The 19,584-nt window shown below is 52.7% G+C and overlaps 1 protein-coding gene across 1 annotated transcript; it reads right to left on the bottom strand.

Moving 5' to 3' along the window:
• Positions 1-1,571: 1,571 nt before the first annotated feature.
• RARS1 (arginyl-tRNA synthetase 1) lies at positions 1,572-19,282 on the bottom strand (the record flags this gene model as incomplete). The annotated part of the gene is made up of 15 exons (XM_084268428.1): positions 1,572-1,706; positions 2,052-2,299; positions 2,871-3,043; positions 4,209-4,314; positions 5,134-5,243; positions 5,756-5,934; positions 6,947-7,051; positions 7,370-7,499; positions 7,815-7,935; positions 8,248-8,369; positions 8,807-8,907; positions 9,900-10,011; positions 13,501-13,689; positions 14,159-14,293; positions 19,238-19,282. 15 exons carry the CDS (start codon positions 19,280-19,282, stop codon positions 1,597-1,599), a joined length of 1,986 nt encoding a protein of 661 aa, XP_084124554.1. The 3' UTR covers positions 1,572-1,596.
• Between the last annotated feature and the right edge of the window lie 302 nt (positions 19,283-19,584).

The following is a 19,584-nucleotide window of genomic DNA, read 5'->3' as shown; positions in this document are numbered from 1 at the left end:
AAGTGACACCCTCCACCCCTAGCTTGACCATGGGTCCCATGTCCTCAGCAGTGGTCTGAGCCCCTCTGCCCATCCCTGAGGCCCCTTGGGGTGCCCTGACGCCCGCTGCCAGCCTCGCACCCTACAGTCAGCCCTGGGCACATGGAAGCCAGCCCCATCCCTGGCTGCACGGTCCCTAAAACAGCCCCACAGGGACTCTGAGCTGACCTTGGACCCGCAAGCATCCTGCTCCCACTACGGCCAGGGCACTGCATAACAAGTGCTGCTGACACCAGGGCCTGTGAGCTGTGGGGCTGCCCCTCATCAAGGGGTGCCAGGGCCCTGCTGGCTGCCGCCTGCCCTGCCAGGGGATGGGTTTGGTGCTGGCACCCAGGACCACCTGGAAAGGACTGTTCCCCTTCTGCTGGTGACCACAAGGAGAGGCTGCCGGCAGCGCCATGGGGCAGCCTCAGCCATGCCAGTGCCTGGGCACCCGCTGCTCTGGACCCACACCCAGAGCCTGGTGCTTGGCCCTGTCTGGTCACCGTGGCTGTCACTGGCCATTGCTGGAGTGCAGCTGACGCCATTACAGCCACTGAAGACAACCCTGCCTGGCTTGACTGCGGCACTGATGGATGCGCCTGCGACTGGGACTCGTTTGGTTGCCACTGCCACTCCTAGGCCTGCCCTGCATCTCCCTCAGGTACAGTGGGATGAGATCCTGGCTGGTGACACACTGCTGGGCCCTACCCTGCAGTGCTGTGCCTGGCCCTGGAGCAGCCAGCCCCGGCTGCTCCCTGACCACGATGGGTTCTCTGGGGGGCCTGGCCTCCTGCCCACGCCCAGCCCAGGGAGGAGGAATGGCATGGTGTGCCTGCACCAGCACTGCTGGCAGCTGAGGGTGCTGCTCCCCCAGCACACAGCCAAGCAGCTGTGACCTCTGGGGCACTTGGAGCCATCCCTTCTGAGGGCTGCTACAACCCACAGCAGGGATGCACTGCGTGGGTTTGCTTGCAGGCTGTGTGACCCACAGCCTGTACTCTGTCCTCCTGGGAGCATGCAGTTTCCCACCTCCCTGGTGTGTTACATTGAAGTTCAGTGATGCTTGGTCTCTGTTGCAGGTACCTACCTGCCTGTTGCCTCGACGAGCTCACAACTTCCACCAGACGAGCATCCTGAGAGCACTGGGGCCTCCCCACTGCACGGCTGGGCTGTGGCTGCCTGCTTCCCTTGAGAGCTCTCTGCTCTGACGAGGGATGCCAGAGATGCCAGCAGTAGCTGGGTGACCTGTTCTCACCTGGCAAATGAGGTACTGAGGCTCATCAGAGTAAGGTGGTTGGAGGGATTCCCAGAGGTGCTCTTGGGTGGTCATTCTCAGGCCTTAAACTCTGCAGGCTGCAGAGCAGTCCTGTGGGTGGGCCTGTGAGATATGGTTCCTGCACAAAGAACAGCCCCTCCTGCCTGTCTCTGGACCCACAGCTTCTGAAGCCATGCTCCTGTTCTCTCCCTTCTCTCCCACCCTTTCTCTCCTGAGGGGGTGCTTTTCCCTTACTACAACCCCAAGAGACACAGACAGCTCCAATTTTAGTCCCTTTATTGTGGCCCCACAGGGCACAGCTACATCCTCTGCACAGGCTTAATCCCCAGGATGTCGAATCCTTTGGCCATGACGGTGGCAGTGGCTTCGCACAGCAGCAGCCTCCACATGTTCACCTTCACGATCTGGCCTGCAAAACACCAACGTAGAAGCTGGAGCAGCAGCTCAGGGCAAATATGGCCACCTTCCCAAGGGGAACCCCACCTGCTCACGACCCAGCCCATGGCATGCCGAGCCCCCTCCTCTGCTCCCCAAGCCAGGCAGACAGAACAGCTCCTGCCTTTCCAAGTTCCCGCTTGCTCGCAACTCTCTACTCAAACTGTTCACAGGCAGATGACAACACAGCCCTGTCAGCCACCTTCAGTACTCCCACACCGACACTGGCTCTGCAGGAGCAGGGAGCGTGACAGCAGCATTGTGGCACAGTGGAACACCCTGCAGATCGCACATGCAACAGCCCTAGCCCAACACTCACCACTCTGCCTGTCTTTCTCGACACAGTAGCAGTTGTCGTAGAACTCGGTGAAGGTGGTGGCCAGCTCATAAAGGTAGTCACAGAGTGTGTGCAGTAACAAGTCCTCCAGGATCTTCTGCAGAATCTCAGGGAACCTCAGGATGCACTTGCCCAGTTTCCATTCCTTCTCATGGTCAAGGATGAGCACCTCCTCCCTGGCCGCCTTCCGCAGCATCTGCTCGTCAATACTGGCCAGGCGAGCAATAGCCCTGAGATGACACGAAACAGAGTCTGCTCATGAGGCTGTCACTGTTCAGCCTCCCCAGGGCCAGCCCACCCTGCGCTCCTGGGCCCCAGGAGAGCACCAGTGCTGGGGTGCAGGGGAGGCACAGCCCGCAGAGCGATCCAGCAGGAACAGGGAGGGATGTGCTCTGGGCACCTGCACCAGCAAGGGCCACTGCTGCCTCCACACCAACCCGGGCTCAGGCTGCCAGAACAACATTGGGGAGCATGGCAGTACCAGAGGGGAGCAGCTGCTGGAACACAGGCTCACCCCTCTCCAACCGCCTAAATCCTCTCATGAAATTACCAGGAACTGTTCCCTCCCTGCCAGCCAGAAGCTCGGGATGCACATGGCACAGAGGAGCTCTGTTTCCCATAGCAGAGGTCAGAACTTCCAGTGACAAAACGTTGCCCACGGTGTGCAGCTGGCTTCTCCTACCCATTACCCCAACAGCATGATGTCACCAAGTCACCCCTTTCCCCACATCTCCCTGTGTGACAAAGGTGCAGAGGGCCTCCGAGACCAGCTCCAAGGGGCTCCCAGCACAGTCAGCCTACCTGATCCGCGTGAAGGCGTACAGCAGGTAAGCGGCTGTATTTCCTCGGTCATCCAGCATCTTGTCAAAGGAGAACACGTAATCGTTCAGTCTGTTGTGTGAGAGGTCTGCATACTTAATGCACCCAAAAGCGACCGAGGTCTGGGCAGCTTTCAGCTCCTCCTCTGTGAGAACCTGTTGCCATTTCAGAACAGGAACGAACAATCAGGAGGAAGAACGCAGCGTAGGCATCTCCAGCCAGGACAGGCAGCCTGGGACACTCAGCAGCTCAAGAGGAAAGCCCAGGCTGCTGGATTTTACCCACGTGGTACTTGGTGAAAGGCTCACACCCACTGTTCCACCTTGGGGCACCAGACAGCCCATACCCACCCCTCCCTCCCGCCATCCAACAGCACTGCAGCTGCCTCCCTCCACTTCTCAACAGCCGTAGGACCTCCATGCCCTGTGACGGACCATCTGCTGTACGGGTCTGACACCCTTACTGTGCTCCTGCTTCTTATAGACAGCGAGTACACACACCAAACGGGTCCCTCCTATCTGTAGAGCACACTGGAAAGCCAAACACTCACAAAGCCCGGTGGAACAGTGCCCTGTCAGCATTGCAAAGGGCTTTGTGTTCCAGTCATATGAGCCCTTGGGAGAGTCTCAAGGTGGTTTTTTTATGCTTCCTCACATTCCTCTATAAAAATGGACCTTTCACCCATCAAGGAGCTGCACTTCCCAACTCCACTGCCTCACACAGTGCTTGGAAAGAACTTGGCCTTTCTGTTCCATTCCACGTCCCACTGTCTGTTCTCTCCAGGCTGTCAGGATGCGAGACAAACAGCAACCTCATTAAACAAAGGGCTTCCAGCAAACTCAGCCACAGCCTCCAAGGGCAGGGTGAAGCCAAAGTCCCTGGCAGATCCCCAACCACCCATCACCAGAAGTCACCACTAGCCCAGCAGGCCAAGGCTGCAACGTTATGTTCTGCCACCACCTTCTGCATCTTGGGGGAGTCACTGCTTGTTGCCATTACACTAGGGCCACCTGATGGTACCCACAAGCCCAGCTCTCCCACCAGGCCCAGCTCTCCTCATCCTCAAAAACCTCTGTAGTACCAGCCAGAAGCTGGGGTGCTGCCTGCAGCTCCCACTCCCTCACTGCTATGTACTCAGGGATGCTCTTCTTGCCCCATGACAGCACCTGCCCAAACCGCTATCCAATAACCACACCGACTGTGAACACATCCCACAGCATCTCCTGGGCAGTGTCCGTATTCTCAGCTCCCATGGAAGCTGTAAATCTACAAACACATGTGGGAAGCCTTCAGGAAAGATAAGCAACTTGTCACAACTACCTTGTCCCGCTCCTTGTCTTTCAGCTTGTCCATAGCTCGCTTCAGCCCTTCTTCCAGCAGATCTATAAGACGCACTGTATCCCCTGAACGAGTTTTGAACTTCTTCCTGAAAACACACACCCAGAATGACCACCTGTGTAACAGGCACAACACGTCCACCCTCTGCCCCAGGTGCCACGTGTGCTCAGGTGGATCCAGAAGGTGCAGCAGAACTTCCTGCATGGATTCCCACTGCTCACACCTTAGGGCTTATTAAAAAATATCACACGCCCACAAATTCCTCCATATTGAGAAAACAGACACCACACAGCTACAAAACTGAGAGGACACCCACGGGGTGCCAGGAGGGGGACTGGGAAGGCTCCAACAGTCAGAACCATCCCTGCTCCAGACATCAGGCAGGACACACCACCCGTGCCAGGCCCCCACCCAGCCCAAGTCACCTTCAACTGTGAACAAACTAACAGCAAACCCACTGGGTGTACAATGGCACCTGACCTCACAGCAGGCTGGTTCTGCCACATTTTCACAGAGATACAAATCCAGAGCCTGGCTTGCAGGCTGGGACATGAGAGGTTCTTTCATTCATCCACCACGAGGCAGGCAGAAAATAATGGCAATTGTGGCCTCTACTAACGTTGCCATCTCCTGGCATTCACACTGGCTGCCACCAGATGTTCCCAGCGCCTCATCCCAAACACCAGGGGAAGAACCCAGGCCCAAGAGGGAACCAGACCACAGCACCAGTGACTACGTGGAACAAGGACCAGGACACACAGTTCCAAGCAACAGCAGGGGATGCGGTGGTGGGGTTTGTTGTCATGCCACATCCGTACTTGTCAACACGCAAGAGCAAATCTTCTGTGTTCACTCAAACATCCCCTTCAGAGCACACACAGAGGAAGAACCACATCCCAAGACTTACTTGTCTTCTCCCAGCACCACTCCGAAGGCAGCATGGGCCACTCTGGTTACTTTGGGATCGTACCAGCCGATCATCTGTCCAGCTGCAAACACTGTTTGTAAATGCACCGACTGCAAGAACAAATACCAACAACTGGTTCTCAACCCATTCCTCCAGGTACTGGCCTTCTCCCCAGCTTTATCTCCTTCACAATCAGACTTAAAATGTTCCTAGCTCCACAGACAAATTCCACTTCAGAAAGTTCAACCTTTCGAAGAGTTTTCCTGGTTTATAAAAACAGCAACTGGCCAGTTCCCCTCACTGCTCAGACGTGGAGCTGACAGCCCTGCATCCCCTCAGGCAAGGGAGACCGAGTACAAGCAGTGCAAACCTCACTCCAGACTCACCTAGTGAGATCTAGGCTTCACCCACCTCCAGTGGTAACTGTGTCTCTCCCTAGTCAATTGGTTCTAGGGGCCCTTCATGGAGACCACCAGCCACCAAACTAGATTCACCATTATACCAGTAAGGACAAGAGCAAATACACCCCCCGCCCTAAAATCCCAACAGTGCTCTACCTATGTTACTGTGTCACTGAACAGACGTTCTGATGGTCTGTGCCAGCAGAGACTGGCACACTCACCTGGCCGCTATCGACGACATAGATAAGGATATCAGCCTTCTCCTCACACAGCCGGTGTTTAAGGGCAGCCAAGTCAGATGTGTCATACGTGTAACCGCCGTCTGACTTCATGATTGTCAACGGGACAGGGAAGCCAGGGACGAACACGATCTTCCGGCCATCATCGACCTGGACATATCCTAGAAAAACAATGGACAACGCTCTGGTTTATCACATGGGGAGGTCTGTGGGCAGAAGCACCACCTTTCCCAGATGCTACCAGAAAGAAAAGGCCATGCACTCAGTGTCAAGTAATTTATGAGAATGATTAAATGAGAACTCCCTCACCAACCAAGTCACATCCTGTACTGCATCTGAGTTTCAGACTATGCATGAGGAATTGGACCTGTACAGATCCAGCCTTACCAGAAAAGACCTAATTGGATTTAAAAACTTCTCTCACTGGCATCCAGGTTCACCTTTACAACCATGAAACTGCCATCACAAAGTATGGCAGTAAAGGCTACAGGAACTTCATGGAGATGCAACAAGGGCTTGGCACAAAGTCCTTCAGACATACGACTGGTCAAAACACTTCAGATGGTGAGGCTCATGCACTGCCAAATCCAGACAGGAACACACAAAACCAGAGGCTTGTTATGCTCCATCTGGCTTCCTGCCAGTCTCAAAGTCAACATGACCAAGAACTGCCACTGTCTTCACAGAGATGTCTTGAAGTTCCCATATGGTTACAGCACTAAGACCAGGAAGTGTCATATATCACAGAAACACCAAATAGTTTGGGTTGGAAGGGACCTTTAAAGGCCATCTAGTACAACTCCCTGCAATGAACAGGGACTTCTTCAACTAGACCAGATGGCTCAGAGCCCCATCCAACCTGACCTTGAATGTTTCCAGGTAGGGGGCATCCCTCTGGGCAACCTGTGCCAGTGCTTCCCTCATGGTAAAAATAAATAAATAAAATTCTTCTTTATATCTAGCCTGAATCTCTTTTAGTTTAAACCTATTGCCCGTTGTCCTACTGCTACAGGCCCTGCTAAAGATCTGTCCTCATCTGTGGCTGAGAAAAAGAGCACAGGTGGGGAACGTGCAACTTCAAAAACATCACTCCTAAGCCTTGCTGAACAGGAGTGAGGTTACCTCCTCATCCTGACAGCGCAGAATTTCTGACTTGGAGACCAAAAGCCTTACCTTTATCTTCAAATTCTTTCACAATGTCTTTCATCATCTCGTGGTAGAATGATTCACCTCTCTCTATAAGTGTGATGTCCAAGCAGTTGTAGATTTTCTGGAACTCTTGAGGAGGGAAACAGAACAAAATACTCCCATTAAATGTACACAGTGGGAATTAGTGGCATACGTTTACCAATGAGCACAGCAAGTCCCTAAAGGCATTTCCCATCTCTTGGTGAAGCCACCAGAATGGGACTCAGGAGACAAAAGACTCTGCTGAAAGCCTCCACAGAGAGCCCAGCACTTTGGTTGTACTGGCTGTGACCTCTAAAGTTTCTGTAGCAGTCTGGCAGTGATTTTCAAAAGAAAACCAGAGGCTGGACTCAGACAGGAAGGTGAGGAAAGCCTCCCTGTTCTAGTTTCCAGCTCTGGCAGGGTCACCTGTCCGCGACACGTCACAGATGAGCTCCCACGCTTTAATGAAGTCTGGGTTCTTGCTCTGCAGCAGCACCACGCACTGGTAGGCACGCTTCTTAAACTCCTCCTCCGTGTCAAACCTCCTCTTGGATTCCTGCAGCAAAACACACCACATGAAGAAGCGCCTCTTTCTCCCCTGAAGCAAGCCAGCGTGAGTCACAGGCTCTCCAAGCACACCCAGCTCAGAAGGCAGGGGCAGCGTGCCCACAAAGCCCTTTAATCATCCCCCACACAGACAACTCAACACCCGACACCACAGTTCGCTTCCCAGCGGTGGGTTTTTGCACTGGTTTACTGACAGGGAGTGAATCAATTCTTTTGTTTCTCCAGACTACACAGCAATTTGTAAAGCTCCTCAATCTGCTTTTCAGATGTTGACATAAATATCACACTTATTTACTACAGATACCTTGTAAAAAGCTTGGAGATCCCCAATGGGAGGAGAAACAGTTAAGTAATCCGGAAACTTGTCTTGGAGGTGAGCAATGAGCATTCCAAACTGGGTGCCCCAATCTCCTAAATGGTTTAACCTTGAAGCAATTGAAGAACACAATAATCATTACTTCTTAAGCATGTGCTTTAAAATACATGCATTTAAAAGTACATATTCTAAAAGAAGCACAGAAATAACATCAGAAACCAAAACCAGGCAAGCCCCCCCTGAAGCTGCTGTCCATATTGACTCCTAGCCCTGTGACACCTGCTCAGCATCGAGCACCTCTATGCACAGAGGATTATTTGTCACATACTAATAAGAAAGGCCAGTATGGACCAAAGCCTGGAGATGGGTGCTACATAGATGTAGCCAAACAAACCCACCCCACCCAAAAGTCGACTCTCACCTCAAAACATCGTAACCTGCAAATTCGAAGAGGCGGCACATGCTCTCCCCGATGATGGTGGAGCGCAGGTGCCCAACGTGCATCTCCTTCGCAATGTTCGGGGATGAAAAATCCACCACCACCTTAGAGACAGCACCAGAGGGAGCAATGAATACCCCATCCACCTGTTGGTCTGGGGCTTGTTGGGGGCAGGGGGGAACAAGGCTCATGGCCACTGACCTTCACCCCCTTTGCTCCCAACTGCACACAGCAACAGAGCAGGCGCAGCGGGGACATCAGAACAGGCTTCCAGCCTGTGGGAATCACTCCCACACCGGCCCTGGCATGACATGCTGTCCCAGGGAGCCCTGTCCCTCACCCTCCAGAGACCACACCAGGAACGCATACGGCTCCCATTCCCCAGTCCCATGCTTCTACTCCGCTCTAACAGCCAGCTGACATGGACATCTGCTCAACAAAACACTTTGGGGTGGGGCTGGGGCTGGGAATTTAAAGCTATCCACAGTGTAGCATGTTCCCTCTCCAGGGGAGCAGGGTGAGTACGTGCTTGCTGCCCTACCTTTTTCCTTCTGCCCACAGCCGGCGGTTGAACTCCATTCACCAACAAACTACTCAGCTGCTTCGACACAAAATCCTTTCTCAAGTGGACATTGATAAAACCTTTAGAGGACAAAACCAGCAATGAGTGCTGGGGCTGCTGAAGGGCCTCCAACCACTTTTTGTTTCCTTCCCCCTTGGATTTCTGTTTCCTTGCATCAAGGACAAGAGTGTATGAAGTCAGCTTGACATGTTTCAGCAGGAGGACAGCAAAGCTGCCACTAGAAGACAATTTCTGTTCCTGGATTACAAGACTGTTTCACAGCACTAAAGCATTTACTTCAGGAGTTAGATTCTGCAAGCTGCTCCACTGACAGAATGCCTTTCTGCACACTGGCACTCAAAGGTGAACTTATACAAACTTTTTTTAATGAGAAAATAAATAATCTTGCAAGGGTTTGCAGAATGCAAAACCAATGTTTGCCTCGTCTCCTTTTATAAAGCTAACATCCTAAACCACACAGTTACATCTGGGATACTCCATGCTTGTGGGGTGACAGTGTTGTACTTCTGCTTCACAAAGCTAATGAAAGAGCACTCGCAGGGCTGTGCCACGTGATTTCTGTGCTGATGCTGCAGCCCAAAGGAGTATGAGCCTTTGTACTTCTTCCTGGGTCACAGGGACAAACCAGATGCAGAAATTCGTAACCTCTGTGCTACACCAACATCTGTGTGCTGAGACAGCAAGGTGTCCTCACCATGGCCAGCAACAGCAAGAGGCTATATCGACTTCTGCTGTGGTTTCACAACTGTGGCCTGACAGGGATCACTGATATTCCAAGGGGAAAGGCTGGTCCCTTAGGGATCAGTGGAAAATCGCTAATTAAAGGGCTCAGGGTTGTACTTGCCAATTCTAATACAGAGGTAGATTTCCTGCTGCTGCACAAGTGAGGGATGCAAAGCTCACCGAGACACAGGACGCTAATTCCCACCATAGCTGCAGTTTCAAATCACAACCAGTTGAACCCAGCTCAGCTTCCCTGATCACCATCCAGTACAAAATTGCTCTCTGAGTTCTAAAACATCCAAAATGTGTAACCATGAGACTATCTCACCAGGACCAGCGATTTCAACCTTCTCAATGCACTCATTGGCAGGAATGTTTTTTGTTATTCTCTCAGCGATCTCCCTTGGGCTGACCTTCTGCTCCTTGGTTTTCAGCAGTATCTGAAACAAAACCAGATCAAGTAAAATTCAGACCTCCAAAATATTCTACAGAGTGAACCAGAAAGCACAGATACTGTGGCGCTGAAAGATCCTTATGAACCTTTAGCTCCATAATGCTAAACAACACACACACACTAAGGAAAACATCTTTAGTAAATTTTACAGGTTAAATCAGCTCTGTCTATGCAGCAGAAGTCTAGTCAGACCCAACACATTGACTAACTTCTGCTAAGGGCAGTTCAAGAGTAGTCCCTATGTCAGAGGAAAATCCTCCAGGCTAGTTTTCAAAACCTGTGGTTGGCAAATTTTTATTTCTCCAAGCTGGTAAAAGGGACAAACTCTTTAAAAATCAGCACAGCTGGCACAGCTTTCGCACTGCTTCAAAATCCTGGGTGGGGAGGGGTCTCATGGGCAACCTCAGCTCTGCCAGCATTCATTTTCGAAGGTTTGAACTGTGCCTGCAGTAGATGCTGAGCGTGGTTCCAGAACAAGTCTGCAGACATGTGATTAAAAGTGACCAAAGCAAACTGCCTTTAGTCCTGCCTTAGACTCCAACTTAATAAGTTCATAAATACATAAAGTCCAACAATGCAAGCAAAGATAATGCCAACACTGCTCAGTTTTCTCCAAAGAGCATCAGAAAAACTGCTGGTACTGTAGCTCTCCTCCTCCCTTCAGACATAAACGTTCTAGTGAAAGGAACACCAACACCACCATGCAAGTCCTCATGGGATGTCAGAATCATAATGGTCTGGGTTGGGTAGGCCCCCCAAAGATCATCTAGTCCAACTCCACAAGTTCTCTGTCTGTTCCCACAGCACCTTCCCATGTAGCTTTTGGCACATCTCAGAAAAGCACATCCTCTGGAGGACTCTTGTGAGCCAGCCCAACCTGTCCCTCACGAAACACCACATTCCCAATGTACAGAATGGGAACTATCTGTTTCTGAGCACATGATTTTCCATTCTTACCATGATGAATCTGAAAATAATCTACACCCTCCTCATCCTACCCAGGCCACGAAGAGCACACACACCTCTTTGTCCAAAGTTACACTCACTCCTGGTTGTATTTGCTAACTTGCTGTCTGCTACAAAATGTGACTTCTACTGAAGCTTCAGCTTCCTGACTGACCTGCTGTACAGCTGATGGTAACAGGATCCTTACAGGATGGCCAAGGTTTACCAGGGCAAAGAAAGAAAGGCTATGTAGCCTTTAAAGCTACTCAGAGTGCAAGCTACAGGAAAAATAAACGCAAAGCCAGATTAGGGGCATGCTATCTGAATCATCCCCAACCAGTCCCATACTCCCTGAGGAGCACACGGAGCTCCTGGCCCAAGCCCCTGGCTCAAGCCCCAGCATTACTCTGCTAACGAGCTCCCAGTAAAACAATCTGTGCTTGTGAGGGCTGTTTCCACATCAGTGCACTGCAGGGAGAGGTTGCTGCCTGGCACGTACCAGTGCTGCCCACGAGTCAGGGCACTTCCTGCTCCCCCAGCAGTGGCAGAGCCAGTTCCCTGGGGGAGCAAGGCTCTACGGGGAGATGGGGCCTAAGAGTCAAATCCCTAAAACCTGGGCTGACAGAAAGTGACTGACACAATTAGCTGCTCTCTGCAGGAAACTACTGCCCTGCTTCTCCTGGCTCTGTGGTGCTGATACACTCTGAGTGTGCTACGTGGGTGAGCACTGCCAAACTCAGGCCCAGCTCACACAGCACAGCCTCCCAGGGAACGAACCCTACAGCCAAGGCCAGTGTGAGGAATCCTCACCCACCAGCACAGCTGACAATCTGGAATTTGAAACCCTGGCTTGAAGGGGACTGCTCAGACACCAAATTATGCAAACAGCATTGACACTGAGAAGCCAGGTCTGCTTGAGAATCCCAACCGCCACTTAATTGGGGTAAAGCAGCGGTCAAAAAAATGGCAAAGCTCTGAAAGCCCGTGTCAGTGCAGTCACCCAGGGTGCTCCTCTGGCCACAGCCCAGTCCCAATATGCTAACGAGACCAAGGGGTGACATTTATGAGGGCACTTCAGACCAGGAGCCTGCTGGCTGGCACGTATTGGTGCTGCTGGGGAGTCAGACTCACTGCGGCTGCAGATGACAACCTGAGAGCACCTGTGTCGGTGCAAGCTCGACCTCAGGATTACTAGTCTAATAGATTAATAAAGGCAAATTGACAACAGAACACCTTGAAAAAAAACCTGCTTCTGTTAAGACTGCAAACTAGAAGATCTGTAATAACAAAGAGTCATCTGCTCACTCAAAAGCATCAATGCATCGAAGGTTTGGGCACTCCAGCACCCATACTGGAATGCACTACTTTCTTTCTCTCCCACCTCCTGGTTTTACTTCAGCACAGTTCCAGCCCACCAAGCAACTCCTTGTCTCTCATTCTGTTTGGGTCCTCTTTGGCCACATATCTTCCAGAAAGCAGCAATGCTGTAATTTTCAGAGTAACCATTGACACCAGCCTGGTTAAAAGCCCTCAGTCCTTCCTCTGCACACACCGAACAGGTGTTCTGTGAAGTGGAACCATTCTCAAAGCTGTCTGACAACCTCCAAGATCAGAACATTGTAACAATGACCTTTTTGCTCAGTTAAAAGGAACTACAGATGCCATCAGAGATAGATGTGGGGATGCTCACACAGCCAACCCTCGGCAAATGCTCGGATAACAACAGCCAGCAAGGCAGGAGCAGGAGCATGAGAAGCATGTGGAACAGCAGCCTCAGGTCCCTCTGAAAAAGCATTTGCCACAGAACTGAAAATTAAAGGAACACAACCACCATCAGCTAAACTCAGCTCTAACCAGGGAATTTACAGGACACTTCTGCAACAAAGGAGTCAGCTAGAGCAGTTTGAAGGACGGTGCTTGAGCAATAGTCTGCACCTGGCTGGACACTGCGAGGTGCTTCACATGCAGCACAGCCTCTGCACAGGCACAAGCTCGCCCAGGGCAGGTACTCTGGGATGCAGCAGGCAGGGACCCCCACCCACCTGGGCACACCTGCAGCTCCCACATCAACAGGAGGTGTGCACAACGAGGGGAATCTGCACTCCCAGAGATAAGGCACCTGTTTGTAACCCACCTGCCCTGTGAGAAGGGGAGGTGCACACATCTCTGTGCAAATGATCTGGGACATTACGCTTTCCTGGCATGGGAGAACAGCATTTAGAGGTTTATAGGTGTATGCAGCACTTAAGTCCTGATTTGCTATAGATGCCATGACCTGAACGGTTTGTTCTGTGTGACACACAGGACTCTGTCATACCAGTCATCACAAGAGAGGTTCAAAGGTCTTTTCTGAGAAGGCCAATGCTACCCCTAAAATGCCACTAAGTATTCAATGAATTCTCAGCCTGCAGCCCTGTAAGGAGCCCAAAACAGCTCCAAGATTGCCACTCTTGCTGTCCTATCTATCACTTAGCTTCCAACAGACAACATCCCCATTTTTTCTTCTCTTTGTAAGATCATTCAGATTTACCTGTGTTATGCCCATGGCGCTGTTACACTGGTAATCCCCAAATTTGGGCTGCTGACTTGGTGTCACCACCAGTGGAGGGTTTTCTAAATCCGGGTAGGCAGCCTGAATAGCAGCTCCAAAGATCTCCTGAAGACAGCTGTTGATATTAATCATGCTTTTTGCTGTTTTACTTCTTTCCTCTTGAAGGCTCTGAAAAATCAAAATCCAGAAGGCTAAATTCACAGCATCTGAGGAGCCGTTACATCCCACTCTTCCCCGGGGCTGCCTGGCAAAGCAGAGCTCACACATTTGGCTGACACCTCTAGGCACAGGAGCAACATACACAACATAAAAACCCGTGTGATTGAAGAGCTGCTTCTCCCTTTGCACCTCCTGGCACAAAGATTTCCCCTGAACACAGGCTGCACTTCTCACAGCTTGTCCAGGGATCCTGGCAGAGAGCTCAGCCGGGCTGCCCGTTACACGCCTGGCCAGGACTCGGTGGCACAGCCTTGTTTACCTACTGCATTTGTCCATGGAGCAGGTTTCTGCTGAAGGAACCAAGAAACACCTGATGTGCCACCAACAATTAAGGCATCAGAATGCAGCCACCACGCTGCATCACTTGTGTAATGAAGCAACCCCCCCCTGCCACAGCATTAACCCTGCACTCCCTCACCTTCCGAAGGAAATTCAGCCGATACTTCAGCTTTGCGTTCTCGTCCCGCAGCCCTTCCAAACTGGGGGAGACTCCCAAGCATCCAGAGTTCTTCAGATGCTCAATTTCTGCAGTTAGCAGCTTGATCTCGTTTTCCTGAAAAGCAAATTGTCACACATGAGGTCTTGGAGTGGGGGGGACACACACACAGAAGGCGAGGAGCTGCGGAATCTCTGATGAAGGGTCTGGGCTTGCCTCATAAAGCTACCAGCAATGACATGGAAGTTGAGTATTTCCAAGCAATTAATGTTCAAAGGTGATTTGTACTGGTGTCAAACCCAGGGATTCTGAAATGTCCCTGCAAAAAGTCAGTGAGATGATAATCTCACCAACAGCAAGACAGACAACAGGTCACACAAACAGAACACGTTCCCAAAGTCAGCACTCTGCCCAGCTTTTTCAGTCTAATAAAGAAGTGAAATGATTTGACTCAAAGTCCTTAAAGCCTCCCTAAAGCCTCCCTCAACCACTCACCACCACACAGGCCAGTTTCTCCTCCAGAGGATGAAACCGTAACGGCTCACCCAAGCCCAGGACACTCAAACACCAACAGAAGACAGAAACGTCCCAAGTACAGGGTGCAGGTTCCCAGGGGAAGCCACAGGCCACTGCTGCAGCGTGCACTGGCTCCCACCTCCCCACACCACCTCTCGTCCCCCCGCTGCGGCGTGGCTGCGCCCTTAACACCGACACACGGGACCATCAGGGGCAAACAGCTGTTGGAGCTGGACCCCTTCCTCCAACAAACTCCCCTGTGCTTTCCCATGCCCCTCCAGACTTCACTCCCTGGGATGCAGGCAAATGCTTCAGCAGGCAATCTTAGCCCAATTACTGCAAGGGGCACTAATTTTCTTTGCCCTCCCTCTGCCCCCCCCCAAAGAAACCAAAATGCTGAATCTTTGTATCTGCTGAGCACCTCTTGCCATGCCCCCTGCCAGGCTGTGTGCCCACCAGCCACAACCCCTGCTCACACACAGGGGGATGAGAGTGACAGAGCTGCTCCAAAGGGAGCAGCAGCCAGAAGCAGCACTGAGCAGTCCCCAGCCTGGCTCACAGGGGCTCCCCTAACAGACCTCCCACAGCAGGAGGCAGCTCAGGATACTGTTATTTGTTGTGCTTGAAATAATCAGAATATCTAATTAAGGGAAAAAATGGGCCATCTAATGTGGTGTTGCACATCCACCTGAAGAACAGTTCTCACCAGTGCCACTACCTAACTGCAGATGTTCCAAAACCCTATGCTGAGCCAAAACAATCTTAGATTTGTGAAAGTGAGTACTCCTGAGGTCATTCCTTTGTGCAGCAGCTTCCAGCACACCTCTTTTACAGCTTCAGGCTCTCCTCTGCCTTGGGAGAACAAGATGCTTCCTGCAGGTTCAGATGTGAAGAAACAGGACTTTGAGGAAAAAAAAAAACCCAACACCTTATCAAAATCTCTGGTTTGGCTTTTAGCCAACTAAAATCACTGAAGAGCATCTCAGAAACCACTCACTTGAAATACTCCATCACAGCTTCATCCTTTTCCAGCCTATTGCTTCTCTTTTTAACCCAGTGCAGCCCCCCCAATCAGACTGCTCTTCTCTCACATACATACACATCCATCTCCCCACGTAACCAACAGAAAACAGACTTATTGTTTGACTTTTCTTACTGGCCTGGCAGCATTTCATGTAACTCACACACCCATTTGAGGTTTTTTTCAAACTGAACCTCCAGTTTTAAATAGCACAGGACAGATTTCACCATGTTAGATGTTCCTGTCAGTTCAAGTGAGCATTATTGCTACAAACTGCCTTAAAGGATCACTGGAGCAGTGACATGCACAACTCATCACCCCCCAGCCTACAACGAAGGCACAAGAAAAGCACAAAGATAGGTCCTTTTTCTGGCTTTACCAGTAAACTCTGTGCCTGTCTGGTATTCCCTTCTCTCTAGCAAAGCCCTTGGCTTCAGGGCAGGTTGGCAAGTCAGACCCTGGGGGAACTTGTGCACTGAGGACAAACCTGGTCTGGATGCAGCAATCTTTTGAAATTAAAATCACAGTGCCTGCAAGCCAAGGAGCAGCTCACACTTCTCCCACATTAAAAGATCCCCCTCCAAGTCAGAGCTACAGAGACATTTCAGCACTGTTGGCAAACGTGCCAGAAGAGAAACTCTATTTGGATTTTTCTCCATAATCAGATGCCTCTGGCCACCCAAGTTAAGACTTGCAGGAGACAAGATGACTGGTATCTTACTGGAGCTTCTTTCCAGATTGTCAGACCACACGGTGTGGATGAGGAAAGACCAAGAGCAAGGCCAGGACCCAGAAAAAGGGTTCTCAGGAATCACCATCCCCTGGGGCAGCCCAAAGGGCTTTCCCCACACAAACACAGAGTGACAGCTGCTTAGTCCCTTGCACCTGGCCAGGAGGTAACACACTCTAACCACCACAGTTCAGTAAATCTCAGCTACTTCTGACCCATGACAGCACCAAACCAGTACATTCTCAGCATGATGCCTGCAGTTAGGAGGCCTTCAGCTGGCCCCACTGCAGATCTCACCAAGCCCGATGTGTTGGCCCAGTGGCACAGGTCCTGTTGTGTTTCATGTTCCTCTTCTGCAGGTTTGGTCTCTCTGTGATTCGTGCATGAACTGAAAGCAAAAGGTTTCACCAGCCTAGCTGCCTACCCCAGCAGTGCTGCTGCCATTAAGTCTCCCTTTCTGTGCTCATCCACAGCTAACACAGGTGATGAAACAAACTTTTTGTTCAAGTCTGGCCAGCAGAAGAGCCCCAACACAGCAACGACTCCAGTGAGCTCCAGAAGGGATGGGGTTGAGATCACAACAGCCAACACCTCCAGAACTGGCAACCAGGGCACCTTGGTTCATGGGCCAGTAACGAGGGGAGCACCACTCAGGACCTGCCTCTCCCTGCTGACCAGAGACAGGATGCGTGGAAGTGGGATGGAGCTGTGTCAGGGGAAGTTCAGACAGGGCACAAGGAAAAGGCTCTTTGCTAAGAGGGTGTGCAGTCACTGAACAGGCTCCCCAGGGAAGCAGGACTGGCCCCAAGCCTGTCTGAGTTCAAGGACCATCTGGAGGATGCTCTTAGTACAGATGGCCTAGCTTCAGGTCTCAGTACTGTGAAGAGCAGGGACTTGGACCATATAATCCTATGGGCTCCTTCCAACTTGAGATATTCCATGATTCTATGACCACCCACAACCATGTTGCCATCCCTTACCACAGCAACCTGTGCTCACTCTAACCCACCTATGAATGCCAGGTGTTATATTAAAGGGATATCATAAACCCTATGTTCTTTCTGAAAAATAAACTGCATTGAGCTACTGACACTCTATGTAACTCCTAAAGCAAATGGCCTCAGGTTGTGTCAGGGCAGGTTTAGACTGGGTATGGGGGAAAATTTCTTCAGGTAAAGGGTTGTCAAGCACTGGAGCAGGCTGCCCAGGGAAGTGGCTGAGTCACCATCCCTGGAGGGACTGTGTAGATGTGGTGCTCAGGGAATGGTTAAGTGGTGGCCTTGGCAGTGTGAGGTTAGTGGTTGGACTTGATGAGCTTAGAATCACTGTGGTTGGAAAAGACCTTTATGACTCTTTTCTCACAGTACCATCCAAGTGAGGGAGGCAGAGATGGCCAGTACACCTCTGGTGTACAAAGCATGTGACTCACAAAGGAAGGAAAAGCTGCTGTCTGGGACATGACGTGTCACCCCCTGGATTATTCTCCCTGCACAGCCTGAATGTGTCTCAACTTGTGAGTAAAGGGTCATACCTGATGACCACCTCATGGGAAGCTGCGGGAATTACATGAGGCCATGCTGACATCTCCAAGGGCTCTTTGGTCAGCTGAGTACTAGAAATCTTCCCCTCACCTGTGAACACAAAAAAACTATAGCTTTTTCAATACAACAAACCCCATCCTTCCATTCTCCCTTAGCCTGGAAGAATGTCCTCCAGAGACCCCACCGATTTTACATGAAATCTCAGACTTCTGTCTCCTGGCTTTAACACGATAGTGCTTTTCTCCATCACACTGAGAGAGAAAGTGGCCTATAAAAGCATGGCAAAGGGGGCACAGCATCCCTTTCACTCTCTTTCTTCTCCTTCTTGAGCCCTGTAGTGTTTTATCTCTGCTCCTACTTGGCCAAGCCTTTGCTGAGGTGGTTAATGCAGTAACCCTGCACACATCCTGCCGGCTTATTGTCCCAAAGAGCTAATGAATCCTGCCAGCTGGCTCACAGGAGCTGGTGCCAGGGAGAACGTGGCTGGGAGCAGCAAGATTCAGGCTCGGGAGCTCCACACAGCCTCCTTCAGGCCCCTGGAGTGAGAGCTGAACGCTGTCCTTGCTTTGCTTTGGGGTGGCCGGACATTGTTTACAGCCTAAGAGCCAGACAGCAGCGATGGCAAAGGAAGAACCACCTTGCCAGAACAGCCCGGCGCCCTGCCTCTGCCCGCAGCTGCAAAGAAACACACAAACAAACGCAAAGAGGAGCTGCAGGGGCTGAACAGCCAGATTGATCGCCTCGGCAGTTCACGGCAGCACTTACCGCGTGTTCGAGCTGCAGGCCACCAGCAGCCCCGACCCGGCGCTTCCCTGCCGCTCGCTCGGGCGCTCCGCTGCCCATAGGGGCTCTGCCGAGGGCAGCCCCGGCGGGCCGGCTCAGCCCGCCGCCGCTGGCAGCCCTTTCCCCAGCCCCACGCACCGGCGGCTGCGCTGACCCGGCGCCGCAGAGCCCCCGGGCTGCCGGGCGCACCCCGCCGCCGCCCCGCTGCGCGCCCCCCGGCCTGCCCGCGGCCCCCAGGCCCTCCGGCCCCGCGGCGGCCCGTGCCGCGGGCAGGGCCAGCCTCGCCCGCCACCGCAGGGCGCGGAGCGGGGCGGCCGCGGCGTGGCCCCGCCGCCGACCCAAAGCGGGAGCGGCCCCCACACGGCGCCGCGCCCCGCGCCCGCCGGAGGAAGGCGCCGGCCTCTCGCCTCCCCTCGAGGCCGCCCCGCCGCGCCCCCGCCCGGCCGCCTCCCGCCGCCGCCGCCCCGCACCTGCCGCGCCAGCCGAGCTGCCGACTGCGCCACGCGCGCCTCCATCCTCGAGTGGCCGGAAGCGGATGCCAGGCGAGCGGAACGGGAACGGCTCGAGCGCGGCGGCAGCGCCCCCGAGCGGAAGGGAGGGCGCGCGGGGAGCTCCTGCGGCTGACGTCAGCGCGGCGTGGCCGTGCGCCTCGAGCCCCGCGGGCAGCACGCAGGCGGCCCCGCGCCAAGGGCGGGGCCCGGGGCAGCTCCCGGCCCTTCCCTCCCGCCCCGCGCTGAGGCCCAAAGCCGCAGAGCCCCGGGGCTGCAGCATCCCTCCCCCTCCTTCCCCCCGCCCGCAGCACCGCCCCCGGTCACCC

The sequence above is a fragment of the Gallinula chloropus genome (genome assembly GCF_964237585.1).
Source record: "Gallinula chloropus genome assembly, chromosome: 10".
Lineage (NCBI taxonomy): Eukaryota > Metazoa > Chordata > Aves > Gruiformes > Rallidae > Gallinula > Gallinula chloropus.
This window is presented reverse-complemented; position numbering and strand designations above follow the sequence as displayed.